The following is a 17,534-nucleotide window of genomic DNA, read 5'->3' as shown; positions in this document are numbered from 1 at the left end:
TTACAATGGTGTGTTAGCTTCTGCTTTATAACAAAGTGCATCAGTTACACATATACATATATTCCCATATCTCTTCCCTCTTGCGCCTCCCTCCCTTCCACCCTCCCTATCCCACCCCTCTAGGTGGTCACAAACCACCGAGCTGATCTCCCTGTGCTATGGTCTTTGTCTTACTGACCGTTTTTGTAAGCCCACTCTGTTCGATGAGAAGGGAGCCTTAGAGGTAGATGGCCAGAGTCTTAGAATTTTCTTTTCTTTTTCTTTTAATCAAACCTCTAGGCTTATAACCCAAGAGCACTCACTCTACTTATATAAGCATTTCCAAAAACCATTTTCTCAAGAAGGAGATTATAATGTATCATCTACACTGAACAACCACCCACTTCCTCAAATGCAAGGAAGCAGACAGTTAAAAAAAAAAAAAAAAAAAAAAAGCCAAGAGGCAGCCGTTGTTTATCACGACCTTGCCTCAGTGAGGCCTGAGATTCTTTCGAACAGGAGCTTTGCTTCCCATGACGCAGAGTGAAGTGTCAACTGGGATATTTCTGGTAATACTGAAAGCAGGAAAAGCAGGGTGCACACTTTACGAGGTACCAGCCTCCCGAGGGACCGTGGGCAGGTTTGGGTGCCATCCCCGGTGACAGATGGATGGACCTTTCATCTGAGAAAGGAGAAGACATGCTGGCAGATCAACCTCAAACCCAAGATTGCTTGTGAAGCAATCGTAAAGGGGAAAACACACACACACAAGCTTGTGAGGCAAGAAGATCAAAAAGCCAAGAAGGGCGTGAATTGAGGCAGACTCCCTGCTTCAGCAGCTACTCACCCAAACCAGAAGCAAAATGTCCCTGAAGTTGCCAAGAAACTGGGATTTCAACCTGCGAGGGGAGGCTGGGAAAATAGGTATGGTCAATGTCTTTTTGCTGCCTTTGTGGTTCTCATACTTGAGTTCCCACCATTTGCATGTTGGTCTGCAGGGAGCATAGTCTACTTAAAAATGAATCTGTTGGCAGAGTTGGGTTTGGGGTAAAATTTGCATTCAAACTGATATGTTGGCTCAGAGTTCCCAAGTGCTGTGGAGGGGTTTTTTTGTTTGGAGGTGGTGGGAATGGAGCTCCTTGGTGTGTGGGATCTGGGGTACTTGGGATGGACTAAGGCTACAGATCTCACAAAACATGGTGAGTTTTTCTCTGTTTATCATGGAAGGATAATTTCCCTCCTGTTTGGACACTCATCCGTATTTTGAGTGGATTTTGGTAGGAGTCTTTGGAAATGCTTGATCTGTAAAGGAACGCAAGGTGTTCTGTTTTGTGAGCCCACTGGGTCCCCAGACCTTCTCTGTGGACTCGGGGCTAAGGTGGTGTTACTTGTAGCAAAAAGTAAATAGTGTGGACAAGACAGGAATATAGAGACCTTTGAAGGTGTAACAAAGACACGTTTAATTAAAGGGACAGAATACATTTTAGATTAATTACCTTAGGGGACTCTGGTGTGTTTTCTGAGATATTCTGGCCTTTAATTCATACCTCTTCTCGTTAATGATGTTGGTGATACATTGATTTTTAAAAAAAATTTTTATTGAAATATAGTTGATTTACACTGTTGTGTTGGTTTCAGGTGTACAGCAAAGTGATTCAATTGTACATGTATATAAACATATATATTCTTTTTTCACATCATCTTCCATTATAGGTTATGACAAGATGTTGAGTATAGTTCCCTGTGTTATACAGTAGGTCCTTGTTCGTTATCTATTTTATATATAGTAGTGTGCATATTTTAATCTGAAACTCCTAATTTATTTCTTCCCTACCCTTTCCTCTTTGGTAACCATAAGTTTGTATTCATGTCTGTGAGTCTATTTCTGTTTTGTAAATAAGTTCATTTGTATCATTTTTTTTAAGATACCACATATAAGCAATATCATATGATATTTATCTTTTTCTGTGGCTTACTTCACTTAGTACGATAATCTCTAGGTCCATTCATGTGATACATTGATTTTAATCTGTTCTATAATTGTTATCATGAGTTTCTTTATATGGGTTCCTTCTACTATTAAATTGACCCCAGTAATTTAGAATAGAGCAGTTGGGCTGGAAATGATTCCCTGTGTTTTGCCCTTATGCTTGTATAGTGAGATAACTTCCTTGATAACAGACATAGATAAGTATTAAGGTGTTTCTAATGGCTTGGAAAAGTTTTGCTTGGAACAGGTTTAAACTTGGGCTTCTAACAGTGGTTAATGAGCTACTAAAGCAAGGGGTCCACTGCAAAGTCACATATCTGAGTGTGAATGATATAGGTCTGAGAAAGAATTTGAAAGCAAATTGAGAGTAATCAGAGAAGCCATTTATCTTGGTAACCAGGGAGGATTAGTGGTCCCTAACCAAGCTGGGAATCATTGCAGGTCGGTTCAGAGAATGAGAGATTTTACATAATCAGAGGTTTTCCTCCTAACTACTGTTGATGTCAATGTACTTGGCTAATGCTCATTCTATTATATGTCATAAAAAATTTGTTTTTAGAAGTAAAACTTCTATGGTTCTGTTCCTTTTGAAAGTGTCTTGCTTCTATTTACGTGGGGTCATTCTACCCTCTCACCATCCATGTTTGAACAAGTCTTATTCTCCTTCTGTTTAAAAATGGAAGCTTGAGACAATTAATGGTTAAATGATTAATTGATTAAATGGTTAAATGATTTTTTTCAGGGATAGAGGACGTTACCACATTAGAGTGCAGGCCTGCATAATCTCAGACCTGGGATAAGGTTGGGTAGATTTCATGATTTCTACCAACGTTTCTTAAAACATGGTCCCATAATTAGCCTGTGTTAGAAGTCACCACAAGTGCTCACTAAAAATGCAGATTCCTGGGCATCACCCTGACTTGTAAAATCAGAATCTCTGAAGGGAGACCCAAGCATCTGCAATTTAGTAAGCTCCCAGCCCTCCATCTCACCTGATCAAAAAGTCCGGCTGTGGTCTAGGTTAGTAGACTTGGACAATTACCATTCATCTAGCATAGAGCGTGGTGCTGGGTCCTAGTGGGCACACAACAAATATTTGTTGACTGAATGAATGATAGAGTACAAGCAGATGATATTATTTAGTATTTTTTAATGAAAAAAATCATACTTACATAATGAAATACGGAGGAGCCCTTGTCATTATCCATGCCATTTACAAGTTTGTCACCCCAAGAGATTAGACTGCAGCCAGAATACTTTTTGTGAGTGTCACGTTGATGAGAGTTCAGATCACAGGCTGAGCCCTCTGAGGGAAGAGAGTCATTGACTCAGCCATGGGACCTCTGGTCCCTTCTCCAGCACCCTGTGTCCAGGTGTGACTGTAGGAACTGACTTAAGAATAACCAAAGAAGCTCAAGTCTATTAAAAAATGTGTGGAGCTGGGAGTCATGACCTGTGGTTTTTCCAGCCTGGGCTAGTCAGGAGTAGGTCTGGGTTTCTCAGTCTGGACACTACAGATATTTTGGGCTGCTTAGTTCTCAGTGATGGAGGCTATCCTGTGCATTAAAGGATATTAGCAGCATCCTCAGCCTCTATGCACTAGATGACAGTAGCACTCCCCTACCACCATCAGTTGTGACAACCAAAAATACCTCCAGAAGTTACTGGATGTCTGGGAAGAGACATCTCTCCTAGTTGAAAACCACTGGCATAGATCATCACCAAGAGGGTGTGGTTGTCAGGTCACTTGGGACTGGAATCCAAGTATTACCTCATGATTCATTGTCAAGGTCAACTTTCAAGAGACTCTTAGTAAGATATAACTTCAGGGAATGGGCAGTGCCCTAGGAGGACACCAGGTTCAGCACTTACTTAGGGAAATAGCAAGACACTGATCCATGATGTGGCCCAGGAAGGGGCTCCAACATCTTTTTGGTGAGCGACACTTCTAGTTCCCTCTGAGTCTTGTGAGTGCTGAGCCAGGGCTGGAATGAAAGTGGAAGTCTCCGAGAGCGGGTGGAGGACTCTCCTCTGTACTTCCATCTCAGAGAGTGGGGAGGGCCCCAGTGGATGGGAGGCTGACCAGAGACCACACCATGGGTCTGGAAGCGGTGGGAGAACGTGACCCAAGCTACCCTGCGTCTGACCTATTGGTCCTAGGAGGGAACAGGGGTTGGAGGCAAGGGAAATGCAGAGCCAACAGACTTGACTTGAGGTGGAGCCAAGAGCACATACTTCTTCCTTTGATCCTTTGTCATCTTCAATTTTTGTCCAATAGTTAAAATCATGATAGCCTTCCATTGCTTTCATGTAGTGTTACTCATATCTTTTACTCTTTCATTTATTTGTCTTTCTAACTGAACTGTAAGCCCTAGAGGGTGGGTTCTAGGATGCAGTGTCATTTCTTGCACACTGTCCAAGGGTATGGCACATCCATAGGGTGGCATGTAGGTGCTCTATTGAGAGGGTATTGACCATCCAGGGAAGGACCTTCCTGCCCGGCTGCTGGGGAGTGCTTAGTTGGAAGATCTCTGGGTGAATTTCAGGACCACCCATGTTGTATCCAGTTGCAGGCACGTCTTACTTTTTTCTCAGCTCCCCTAAGCCAAATGAGGGGACAATGGGCCCTAGAGAGCATATGACTCTGAGATACATTAAAAAAGTGACTACGGAGGGACAGTTGTTTTCAACTTTTTTTTCCCCTCTGAAATTCAATGTTGAAAAAAAATTATCCAGAAACAAAAATTCATTATTCTAATCTCCCAAGTAGTAAAGTGAAAAACAACAGTAGTGGAGGGCTTTTTTCCACTTGATAAATCATTATTTGTCTGATATGGGATCTAGTTTTGCTCTTTAGAAAATCAGAGTAAAGGGAATAAAAATAATTGTTACTTAAGACCCTGTAACTAGACCAATTTCCAACGTAGGTTATTATTCTTGTTAAAAGCTGTCAGATTTGAAAGTATAGTTTTAGATAAACAGATGCATAGATAGATACAGAGATCCACAGAGACAGAGAGAATTGAATATATAAATAAGTCCTATGAATCAAAAAATAGTTTAAAAAATGAAGAAACAACATGAATAGGCATTTTACAAGATAGGAATAATACTGCCAATAAATATATGGAAATATGGTTAATCACAGTAATTAGGAAATGTAAATTAAAAGCACAATGACATACCTAATCTCACCCACCAAAATTGCTAAAATGAAAAATTCTGACAATACCAAGTGTTATCAAGGACACGGAGCAATAGGAACTCTCAGACACTAAGAATAAAACAATTTTGGAAAACAATTTAGCATTGCTCAGTGAAACTGATGATGTATAGACTCTACGAAACAGCCATTTCCCTCTGGAGACTGTCCCCTGGAGAAGCTACTGTGTGTATGAACAAGAAGAGATGTACAGAAGTTCCACAGTAGTATTTCTTGAAATAACAAGAGGCAGGAAACAACCCAAGTGCCCATCAATAACAGAATAGAAAAATAAATTGTAGTATCTTTATAAAATGTAATGCTACCCAAGAGCAAAAACTAATTAATTGTGGTCATATATTTCAATGAGTCTGAATAGCAAAAACTTAATTTTAGGCAGAAAAGGGAAGTCACAGAAGATCAGAATGGGGATTCATTTACAGGAAGCTTAAAAACTGTGTATGTATACGGCAAAACTATAAAGAAAAATGAGGAATTGACTAATATAAAGTTCTGGATGGTTGTTACTTCTGTAGGGAAAAGAAAGGGAAATGCATTTCGGAAGCTCCAAATGTACCTAACTAACGTTATTGGTAGTTACATGAGAAGTTATTATATTATTGTATATAAAATGAACAAAGAAACGAACGCGTAAATAAACACTCAAAAATCTGGAAGGAGATATACAATTTGTTAATACAGTTGACCCTTGAACAATGCGGGGGGGGTTAGGGGCTCAGGACCCTCCTTCCCCATTCCGTGCAGCCAGAAATCTGAGTACTACCATCTCTGCCTCAGAAACAAAGGAATTGATAAGTGACTCACTCAAGGGGGCAAGATGTTGAAATAACAAAAGGATCTCCAATCGAACACAAACTTTTCGCTGCACTTAAAGATCTGTAAAATGAAAACACAGGAACTATATTTATCAAAAAAATTCACCTATAAGTGGACCTGCGCAGTTCAAACCTGTGTTGTTCAAGGGCCAACTGGAGTAGCTAATTATGGGTGAAGGATTTATGGGTGAGGTATACCCACACATGTATGTATTATTACTTTATAAGTATTTTCCAGAGTTTCTATAGTGAACAAGTATTAACTACATTATTGAGAATACTCAAAGCTAAAACAAATTCCAGCGCTTGGCCAGGCGTGGTGGCACAAGGTCTGGCGGCACATGCTCTTTGGCAGTCGGCAGCCAGGTGCAAAGCCCTCCTGCAGCTGCAGAGGTTGCAACCAGCCAGGACCTACACGTGGTCGTCGGCAGGATGCTCATTATAGGGGTGTTGGAAAGGTGCTGGGATTGGTTAAGAAGACTAAGGTGGTGATGATGGTCCCATCACACACAAGACAGCTTGAAAGAAAAAATGCCTCTCTCTGTGGTTGTTTAATCGGATAGAGGAGAAAGGAGTGAGTAAAGAGCTAATGTGAAGCCTCAGCATTGGCACAGCAACTGAGACAAAAGGGCGCCCATGGAGACTCAGGGAAATACCACAGGGAGAGCCAGGGTGAGGCGCAGGCCAATGGGACAGATTCCAGCCTGGGGGTGGTATGTAAGTTTTGTGGAGTCCCCAGAGGGGAACTGAGATATGGAAGTCTCAAGCAGAGAAAATAATTTACATTTCTTGTCTTATCCTTTACTCGTCACCATTTTTCTCCTTGAAAGCGTTTCTTTGTTCTTCCTTTGAATACGTTCTAAAAAATCAAAATCACTTTACACACACACACAAAATGACACCCGTAGGTCTGGCAAGCAAATCTAAAGGCAGTCCTGCTCTCTGCTCCTGCAAGGCTTACAGGCTAGTGCGGCATAGACAGAGAAACAATTACAGGACATCAAGACCAGTCCTATGATAACAGCCATGGGAGCCACAGGAGGGCTCCTAGGAAGCGGCATACTGGTCCCGCCACCTCTCTCCCCAACACTGCCATTCATTTTTTTTTTTTTTTTTTATAAATTTATTTATTTATTTATTTATTTATGGCTGTGTTGGGTCTTCGTTTCTGTGCGAGGGCTTTCTCTTGCTGCGGCGAGCGGGGGCCACTCTTCATCGCGGTGCGCGGGCCTCTCACTATCGCGGCCTCTCTAGTTGCGGAGCGCAGGCTCCAGACGCGCAGGCTCAGTAGTTGTGGCTCACGGGCCTAGTTGCTCCGCGGCATGTGGGATCTTCCCAGACCAGGGCTCGAACCCGTGTGCCCTGCATTGGCAGGCAGATTCTCAACCACTGCGCCACCAGGGAAGCCCCATTCATTTTTATCTATATATCTATAGATAAAAGATATCTATAGATATATCTTTAAGATATAGATATGTATGTTCTTCAGTGAGTCCCAGACTTGCCATCCTTCTCAGACTGATTTTCCTGTACATGGTCCCTGTTCCTTTGGAGAAGAAAAAACTCTGTTATTTTCTGTAGCCCCTCCTTGTGAAGGGATTACACCTGCCTGCTTGTTCTTGCCACAGATGCTTCCCCAAGCAGACACACGCACACTCTAGACCCCAGCCATGTCCTTTTCAGTTCCCTGCCCTTTCTCATCCGCCTGGAGCCCTCTCTACTCAGGGCTCCCTTACTACCACCCGATTCCTGCCCGTGCTTTAGCCCACACTTTGTCTCCTTTGAGGGACTGGCGTGCTTCCTCGTTTCTGTTAAGACAGCTGTGAAACTCATTGTATTTCTCTTTTTGTCTTGACTGCCGGGAAGCTCAGAGCTAAATTAAGGCTCTGTCACGTTTTAGTCACAGTGTAGACATCTTGTCCCCTGGGAGACCTTGAGTCTGCCTATCACTGGAAGGAGAGTGTAATAATCCTTTCCCAGGCCATTTAACCAGAGAGACTTACAGATCTAGAAACTGTGGACTTCCTTTGTGGTGAGCTCAGTGAAGGCTCCTGAAGTTGAGAGATTTGAGTCAAACCTACCAACTGATTGATTGCCTTTTATTTTTTTTAACTAATTAATTATTTATTTATTTTTAAACATCTTTATTGGAGTATAATTGCTTTACAATGGTGTGTTAGTTTCTGCTGTATAACAAAGTGAATCAGCTATACATATACATGTATCCCCATATCTCCTCCCTCTTGCATTTCCCTCCCTCCCACCCTCCCTATCCCACCCCTCTAGGTGGTCACAAAGCACCGAGCTGATCTCCCTGTGCTATGCGGCTGCTTCCCACTAGCTATCTATTTTACATTTGGTAGTGTATATATGTCCATAACACTCTCTCACTTCATCCCAGCTTACCCTTCCCCCTCCCCGTGTCCTCAAGTCCATTCTGTAGTAGGTCTGCGTCTTTATTCCCATCTGCTTGGTTTTTTTTTTTATTATTCCTAAGTATTTTATTCTTTTTTTTTTTTTTACACACACACACACTGTATTTTATTTTTACAAGAGATAAATAGACTGACATCAAGCATTGTACATGGATGACCACAACAAAAGCAACAATGATTGCAATTACCAAACATGAAACACACTCATACTATGTCATAATATTGACATTCAGTCCAGTAATCCTCCACTGTAACAGCTCCTTTACTTTGCAGTGAAACTTGATTTGTATATTCTTTGCCTCTGAGTCCTTGTGGGATTTTTTTTTTAATTCAAACAGAAAGTCACAAAAATTATACTCATCCTCATCAGTTCACTCAGTCCCATGTAATTAATTTTTTTTTATCTTGATCTTTTGTTAGCACTTTTATGAGTTCATCAGTTTTTCATTAGAGTTCTGAAAATGCTTATTCATTCAGTTCAGCAGTACAGTCAGTTACCAGAAACCTGTCCTTGTCAGTCTTTTCCATGTATTTCTTGAAGATGAAACCCTTTTATAGGAACATATTTGCAAAAGCATCAGAGTACACCCAGAACTGTCTGTAAATGACAAAAGACTTAAAATGACCACGGTTAAAGATTTGATGAAAGTTCATAATAATGCAGTTGACAAGAAAATTAGTTATTTCTGATATATACATTTTAAAGTAATAACTAGGATTATGACTTATAACATTATACCAGAACATATAAGATTTTTAGAAATTTCATGTTATGTCTGAAACATTTATATTAACATATTTCCATACAAATAACCCAATGAAAGTTTAGTATTAGTTGTCTTGTTTGTTTTTTTATACTGCAGGTTCTTATTAGTCATCAATTTTATACACATCAGTGTATACATGTCAATCCCAATCGCCCAATTCAGCACACCACCATCCCCACCCCACCGCAGTTTTCCCCCCTTGGTGTCCATATGTCTGTTCTCTACATCTGTGTCTCAACTTCTGCCCTGCAAAGCGGCCCATCTGTACCATTTTTCTAGGTCCCACATACATGCGTTAATATACGATATTTGTTTTTCTCTTTCTGACTTACTTCACTCTGTATGACAGTCTCTAGATCCATCCACGTCTCAACAAATGACTCAATTTCGTTCCTTTTCATGGCTGAGTAATATTCCATTGTATATATGTACCACTTCTTCTTTATCCATTCGTCTGTTGATGGGCATTTAGGTTGCTTCCATGACCTGGCTATTGTAAATAGTGCTGCAATGAACATTGGGGTGCATGTGTCTTTTTGAATTATGGTTTTCTCTGGGTATATGCCCAGTAGTGGGATTGCTGGGTCATATGGTAATTCTATTTTTAGTTTTTTAAGGAACCTCCATATTGTTCTCCATAGTGGCTGTATCAATTTACATTCCCACCAACAGTGCAAGAGGGTTCCCTTTTCTCCACACCCTCTCAAGCATTTGTTGTTTGTAGATTTTCTGATGATGCCCGTTCTAACTGGTGTGAGGTGATGCCTCATTGTAGTTTTGATTTGCATTTCTCTGATAATTAGTGATGTTGAGCATCTTTTCATGTGCTTCGTGGCCATCTGTATGTCTTCTTTGGAGAAATGTCTATTTAGGTCTTCTGCCCATTTTTGGATTGGGGTGTTTGTTTCTTTAACATAGAGCTGAATGAACTGTTTATATATTTTGGAGATTAATCCTTTGTCTGTTGCTTCGTTTGCAAATATTTTCTCCCATTCTGAGGGTTGTCTTTTCATCTTGTTTATGGTTTCCTTTGCTGTGCAAAAGCTTTGAAGTTTCATTAGGTCCCATTTGTTTATTTTTGTTTTTATTTCCATTACTCTAGGAGGTGGATCAAAAAACATCTTGCTGTGATTTATGTCAAAGAGTGTTCTTCCTATGTTTTCCTCTAAGAGTTTTATAGTGTCCAGTCTTACATTTAGGTCTCTAATCCATTTTGAGTTTATTTTTGTGTATGGTGTTAGGGAGTATTCTAATTTCATTCTTTTACATATAGCTGTCCAGTTTTCCCAGCACCACTTATTGAAGAGACTGTCTTTTCTCCATTGTATATCTTTGCCTCCCTTGTCATAGATTAGTTGACCATAGGTGTGTGGGTTTATCTCTGAGCTTTCTATCTTGTTCCATTGATCTATGTTTCTGTTTTTGTGCCAGTACCATATTGTCTTGATTACTGTAGCTTTGTAGTATAGTCTGAAGTCAGGGAGTGTGATTCCTCCAGCTCCGTTTTTTTTCCCTCAAGACTGCTTTGGCTATTCGGGGTCTATTGTGTCTCCATACAAATTTTAAGATGATTTGTTCTAGTTCGGTAAAAAATGCCATTGGTAATTTGATAGGGATTGCATTGAATCTGTAGATTGCTTTGGGTAGTATAGTCATTTTCACAATATTGATTCTTCCAATCCAAGAACATGGTATATCTCTCCATCTGTTGGTATCATCTTTAATTTCTTTCATCAGTGTCTTTTTTATAGATTTTTTTTGATGTGGACAATTTTTAAAGTCTTTATTGAATTTGTTACAATATTGCTTCTGTTTTATGTTTTGTTTTTTTGGCCACGAGGCATGTGGGATCCTAGCTCCCTGACCAGGGATCGAACCTGCACCCCCTGCATTGGAAGGTGAAGTCTTAACCACTGGACCGCCAGGGAAATCCCACATCAGTGTCTTATAGTTTTCTGCATACAGGTCTTTTGTCTCCCTAGGTAGGTTTATTCCTAGGTATTTTATTCTTTTTGTTGCAATGGTAAATGGGAGTGTTTCCATAATTTCTCTTTCAGATTTTTCATCATTAGTGTATAGGAATGCAAGAGAGTTCTGTGCATTAATTTTGTATCCTGCAACTTTACCATATTCATTAATTAGCTCTAGCAGTTTTCTGGTGGCAGTTTTAGGATTCTCTATGTATAGTATCATGTCATCTGCAAACAGTGACAGTTTTACTTCTTCTTTTCCAATTTGTATTCCTTTTATTTCTTTTTCTTCTCTGATTGCCGTGGCTAGGACTTCCAGAACTATGTTGAATAATAGTGGTGAGAGTGGACATCCTTGTCTCATTCCTGATCTTAGAGGAAATGCTTTCAGTTTTTCACCGTTGAGAAGGATGTTTGCTGTGGGTTTGTCATATATGGCCTTTATTATGTTGAGGTAGGTTCCCTCTATGCCCACTTTCTGGAGAGTTTTTATCATAAATGGGTGTTGAATTTTGTCAAAAGCTTTTCCTGCATCTATTGAGATGATCATATGGTTTTTCTTCTTCAATTTGTTAATATGGTGTATCACATTGATTGATTTGCGTATATTGAAGAATCCTTGCATCCCTGGGATAAATCCCACTTGATCGTGGTGTATGGTCCTTTTAATGTGTTGTTGGATTCTGTTTGCTAGTATTTTGTTGAGGATTTTTGCATCTATATTCATCAGTGATATTGGTCTGTAATTTTCTTTTTTTGTAGTGTCTTTGTCTGGTTTTGGTATCAGGGTGATGGTGGCCTCATAGAATGAGTTTGGGAGTGTTCCTTCCTCTGCAATTTTTTGGAAGAGTTTGAGAAGGATAGGTGTTAGCTCTTCTCTAAATGTTTGATAGAATTCACCTGTGAAGCCATCTGGTCCTGGACTTTTGTTTGTTGGAAGATTTTTAATCACAGTTTCAATTTCATTACTTGTGATTGGTCTGTTCATATTTTCTGCTTCTTCCTGGTTCAGTCTTGGAAGGTTATACCTTTCTAAGAATTTGTCCATTTCTTCCAGGTTGTCCATTTTATTGGCATAAAGTTGCTTGTAGTAGTCTCTTAAGATGCTTTGTATTTCTGCAGTGTCTGTTGTAACTTCTCCTTTTTCATTTCTGATTTTATTGATCTGAGTCCTCTCCCTCTTTTTCTTGATGAGTCTGGCTAATGGCTTATCAATTTTGTTTATCTTCTCAAAGAACCAGCTTTTAGTTTTATTGATCTTTGCTATTGTTTTCTTTGTTTCTATTTCATTTATTTCTGCTCTGATCTTTATGATTTCTTTCCTTCTGCTAACTTTGGGTTTTGTTTGTTCTTTTTTCTCTAGTTCCTTTAGGTGTAAGGTTAGATTGTTTACTTGAGATTTTTCTTGTTTCTTGAGGTAGGCTTGTATAGCTATAAACTTCCCTCTTAGAACTGCTTTTGCTGCCTCCCATAGGTTTTGGGTCATCGTGTTTTCATTGTCATTTGTCTCTAGGTATTTTTTGATTTCCTCTTTGATTTCTTCAGTGATCTCTTGCTTATTTAGTAACATATTGTTTAGCCTCCATGTGTTTGTGTTTTTTACATTTTTTCCCCTGTAATTCATTTCTAATCTCACAGTGTTGTGGTCAGAAAAGATGCTTGATATGATTTCAATTTTCTTAGATTTACTGAGGCTTGATTTGTGACCCAAGATGTGATCTATCCTGGATAATGTTCTGTGTGCACTTGAGAAGAACGTGTAATCTGCTGTTTTTGGATGGAATGTCCTATATATATCAATTAAATCTATCTGGTCTATTGTGTCATTTAAAGCTTCTGTTTCCTTATTTATTTTCATTTTGGATGATCTGTCCATTGGTGTAAGTGAGGTGTTAAAGTCCCCCACTATTATTGTGTTACTGTCGATTTCTTCTTTTATAGCTGTTAGCAGTTGCCTTATGTATTGAGGTGCTCCTATGTTGGGTGCATATATATTTATAATTGTTATATCTTCTTCTTGGATTGATCCCTTGATCATTATGTAGTGTCCTTCCTTGTCTCTTGTAACATTCTTTATTTTAAAGTCTATTTTATCTGATATGAGTATAGCTACTCCAGCTTTCTTTTGATTTCCATTTGCACGGAATATCTTTTTCCATCCCCTCACTTTCAGTCTGTATGTGTCCCTAGGTCTAAAGTGGGTCTCTTGTAGACAGCATATATATGGGTCTTGTTTTTGTATCCATTCAGCAAGCCTGTCTTTTGGTTGGAGCATTTAATCCATTCACGTTTAAGGTAATTATCGATATGTATGTTCCTATGACCATTTTCTTAATTGTTTTGGGTTTGTTTTTGTAGGTCCTTTTCTTCTCTTGTGTTTCCCACTTAGAGAAGTTCCTTTAGCATTTGTTGTAGAGCTGGTTTGGTGGTGCTGAATTCTCTTAGCTTTTGCTTGTCTGTAAAGCTTTTGATTTCTCCATCAAATCTAAATGAGATCCTTGCTGGGTAGAGTAATCTTGGTTGTAGGTTCTTCCCTTTCATCACTTTAAGTATATCATGCCACTCCCTTCTGGCTTGTAGAGCTTCTGCTGAGAAATCAGCTGTTAACCTTATGGGAGTTCCCTTGTATGTTATTTGTCATTTTTCCCTTGCTGCTTTCAATAATTTTTCTTTGTCTTTAATTTTTGTAACTTTGATTACTATGTGTCTTGGCGTGCTTCTCCTTGGGTTTATCCTGTATGGGACTCTCTGCACTTCCTGGACTTGGGTGGCTATTTCCTTTCCCATGTTAGGGAAGTTTTCGACTATAATCTCTTCAAATATTTTCTCTGGTCCTTTCTCTCTCTCTTCTCCTTCTGGGACCCCTATAATGCGAACGTTGTTGCGTTTAATGTTGTCCCAGAGGTCTCTTAGGCTGTCTTTATTTCTTTTCATTCTTTTTTCTTTAGTCTGTTCCACAGCAGTGAATTCCACCATTCTGTATTCCAGGTCACTTATCCGTTCTTCTGCCTCAGTTATTCTGCTATTGATTCCTTCTAGTGTAGTTTTCATTTCAGTTATTGTATTGGTCATCTCTGTTTGTTTGTTCTTTAATTCTTCTAGGTCTTTGTTAATCATTTCTTGCATCTTCTCAATCTTTGTCTCCATTCTTATTCCGAGGTCCTGGATCATCTTCACTATCATTATTCTGAATTCTTTTTCTGGAAGGTTGCCTATCTCCACTTCATTTTGTTGTTTTTCTGGGGTTTTTTCTTGTTCCTTCATCTGGTATATAGCCCTCTGCCTTTTCATCTTGTCTATCTTTCTGTAAATGTGGTTTTTGTTCCACAGGCTGCAGGATTGTAGTTTTTCTTGCTTCTGCTGTCTGCCCTCTGGTGGTTGAGGCTATCTAAGAGGCTTGATGGGAGGCTCTGGGAGTGGGTAGAGCTGACTGTTGCTGTGGCGGTCAGAGCTCCGTAAAACTTTAATCCACTTGACTGTTGATGGGTGGGGCTGGGTTCCCTCCCTGTTGGTTGTTTTGCCCGAGGCAACCCAACACTGGAGCCTACCCGGGCTCTTTGGTGGGGCTAATGGCAGACCCTGGGAGGGCTCACGCCAAGGAGTACTTCCCAGAACCTCCGCTGCCAGTGTCCTTGTCCCCACGGTGAAACACAGCCAGTCCCCGCCTCTGCAGGAGACCCCCCAACACCAGCAGGTATGTCTGGTTCAGTCTCCCCCAGGGTCACTGCTCCTTCCCCTGGGTCCCGATGCACACACTATTTTGTGTGCGCCCTCCAAGAGTGGGGTCTCTGCTTCCCCCAGTCCTGTCGAAGTCCTGCAATCAATTCCCACTAGGCTTCAAAGTCTGATTCTCTAGGAATTCCTCCTCCCGTTGCCGGACCCCCAGGTTGGGAAGCCTGACGTAGGGCTCAGAAGCTTCACTCCAGTGGGTGGACTTCTGTGGTATAAGTGCTCGCCAGTCTGTGAGTCACCCACCCAGCAGTTATGGGATTTGATTTTACTCTGATTGCACCCCTCCTGCCGTCTCACTGTGGCTTCTCCTCTGTCCTTGGACGTGGGGTATCCTCCTTGGTGAAGTCCAGTGTCTTCCTGTCGATGATTATCCAGCAGCCAGTTGTGATTCTGGTGCTCTCGCAAGAGGGAGTGAGAGCATGTCCTTCTACTCCGCCATCTTGGTTAACCCTTTGTGCTTGGTTTTTAATCAAAGAAATTTCTCCTTAATCAGTAATGTGCAACCCCAGCGCTCTAGGCCCTCTCTGGAGAAAATTAACTCGAATTTCCTGTAAAAAGTGGCACTGACAGAAGCTTTTCTAAGGGATGAATTGCCCATTGGCTTTTCTTGATAGGAGTGTAGGAGCGCAGGAAGGTGTGTGTGGTACAGAAGAGAGTGCGTGAGCTTGGGACCCCTTTGCTGATTTGCAGTAAATCCCAGTAAAACATTCACTTAATTATTAAACAGAATTAATAATATGTATGTTGAGAGGAAGAAAACATTTCATGCACAAAACACGTTAGGTGTTTAGCAAACACCTGTTTCCTTTCTTTATAGATAATCTGATTTCTAACCTCAGATCAAACTAGAAGCTGTACTTGGGCTACATTACCTTGGCATCCTTACAGATGGGCTCACTAAGCTGCACTTTACTGTCACACCATCAGTTTTAATCATCACCGCAGGTAACGATTTCATGAAATCTGCTCCTGATTGTTTTGTAAAAATGAGAACAGGAAATGAACAATGCAGGCAACTTCTATGTGTAACCCTAGGTGAGAAAATTCACTGAGAATTCAGTGCTCATACTTTGTCTCATTTGAGGGACTGGCATGTTTCCTCCTTTCTGTTAAGACAATTGTGAAACCTATTGTTTTTCTTTTTTTGCCTTGTCTGCCAGGAAACTCAGAGCTAAACTGAAGCTCAATCACAACTTTCACCCATTCAATTAGCAGACTTATATTTTCCTTTGTCTTTGGTATAAATTTATGTGTTCATTGCAAGTGAGTTTTCTATTTGAAGATGAAAAACCCATGAAGTCTTTTAAGGAGAGAGTGTAAGTATATGCAATCTATCAGTATACAACTCCTCAGGTAGCCTGTGAATAAATTTCATACTTATTAGTGGCAACTGGGCATTATAATTTTTCTAAAAACAGTGTTCAAAGAACATGGGTGCTGAGAATCAATTCTTTTAGTTCATAAATGAAAACACAATTCTATGGCCACTCATATTTTTTTGCTAGTTATATATAATGATGGTGGCTTCAGTACACTGAGGCCAATCATTTTCATTTCATTCATTCATTCATGTAACATGTATTTGCTCACCTCTACGTGACAGGTCCTTTTCAAGGAACATTCTCAATATTGTGCCCTGTGACAGCTGCTTCACTGCCTCCTTATGCTACTCACCCACCTCCAAAATGTGTACACACAGATGTTCCAGATGGGGCTAGTGATACTCTACTGCTGGAACCCTGGCCTATGACTTCTGAACCATCTGTAGGCTTCCTTGTTGGTCTGAGAGTTTCAAAGTGAAAGAGGAAGTGGTACAGTACGAAGTTTCTGTTGCTGATATAAAATATTTTTTAATATTTAAACATGATTTTTATAAAGTTGACCAGAAAAATTTCTAACAAAGTCCGAACTAGCTACAGTGACACGAGCCAACTGTGCATGGGATGGTAGTTAGAAAGTTACCTTAAAGTAAATTCTACCGTCATTAGTTGCTAGTCATGTGACCTTGGTTCTCACTTTCTTTATCTGTAAAATGGGCATAATCACAGTGCTAACCCATGTGGCTATTGTGACGATTAAAGGAGACGATCTTGGTAAAACCCTTAGCATAATAGCAGACATCGGCATGTGCTTCGTAAATATCACTTGTCATCATCACTGCGGCCAAGCGCATGACTACAATGTGGGTACGCTATCAACTCCTTCCAGCCAAGTCTTTGGTGAAAGCCCCAGCCAGCGGTGCTAGTTTAGTTTGTCTTGGTCCAGTTTAGTTCTTCTCTTTTTTCTTTAGACTAATGGCCTTTTCAGCATCTGCTGATCCTCTTTGCTGCCCGGTGTCAGCCCCCGGCTCACCACAACACTGCTGCTCTGGGGTTGCCTGGCATGTCTTGTTTCTGACTCCTTTACCTCCAGTCTTTGACTCTGCAGCCCTTCCTTAAGGCATACAAATTTCATCCACTCTGTTTACACAGCTACATCACTTTTCATCGTTTGTCCTTTTCCTTTCCTCTTGCTTTTCTTTTTTTTTGTTTTGTTTTTGCCATTTCTTTCCTAAGTTGGTAAAGTACCTGAGTTGTGACTTTCCTATAAGGATAAGGAGGAGCTTCTGGTAAGTGTCCTTCAG

The 17,534-nt window shown here is 40.3% G+C and overlaps 1 protein-coding gene across 2 annotated transcripts in view; it reads left to right on the top strand.

The window, feature by feature from the left end:
* Nucleotides 1-434: 434 nt before the first annotated feature.
* The window catches only part of ARHGAP25 (Rho GTPase activating protein 25), a 96,902-nt gene continuing 79,802 nt past the window's right edge, over nucleotides 435-17,534 (top strand). Inside the window, exon 1 of one of the 2 annotated variants that reach the window (XM_036873881.1) lies at nucleotides 435-903. In XM_036873881.1, coding sequence (XP_036729776.1) covers nucleotides 843-903 — 61 coding nt within the window. In that variant the 5' untranslated portion in view covers nucleotides 435-842. The remainder of the gene's footprint in view (nucleotides 904-17,534) is intronic. The other variant, XM_036873883.1, reaches the window with a different exon arrangement.

Source organism: Balaenoptera musculus, chromosome 13, assembly GCF_009873245.2.
Source record: "Balaenoptera musculus isolate JJ_BM4_2016_0621 chromosome 13, mBalMus1.pri.v3, whole genome shotgun sequence".
Taxonomy (NCBI): Eukaryota; Metazoa; Chordata; class Mammalia; order Artiodactyla; family Balaenopteridae; genus Balaenoptera; species Balaenoptera musculus.
Note: the sequence above shows the minus strand (reverse complement) of the source record. Positions and strands in the feature narration are given on the sequence as shown.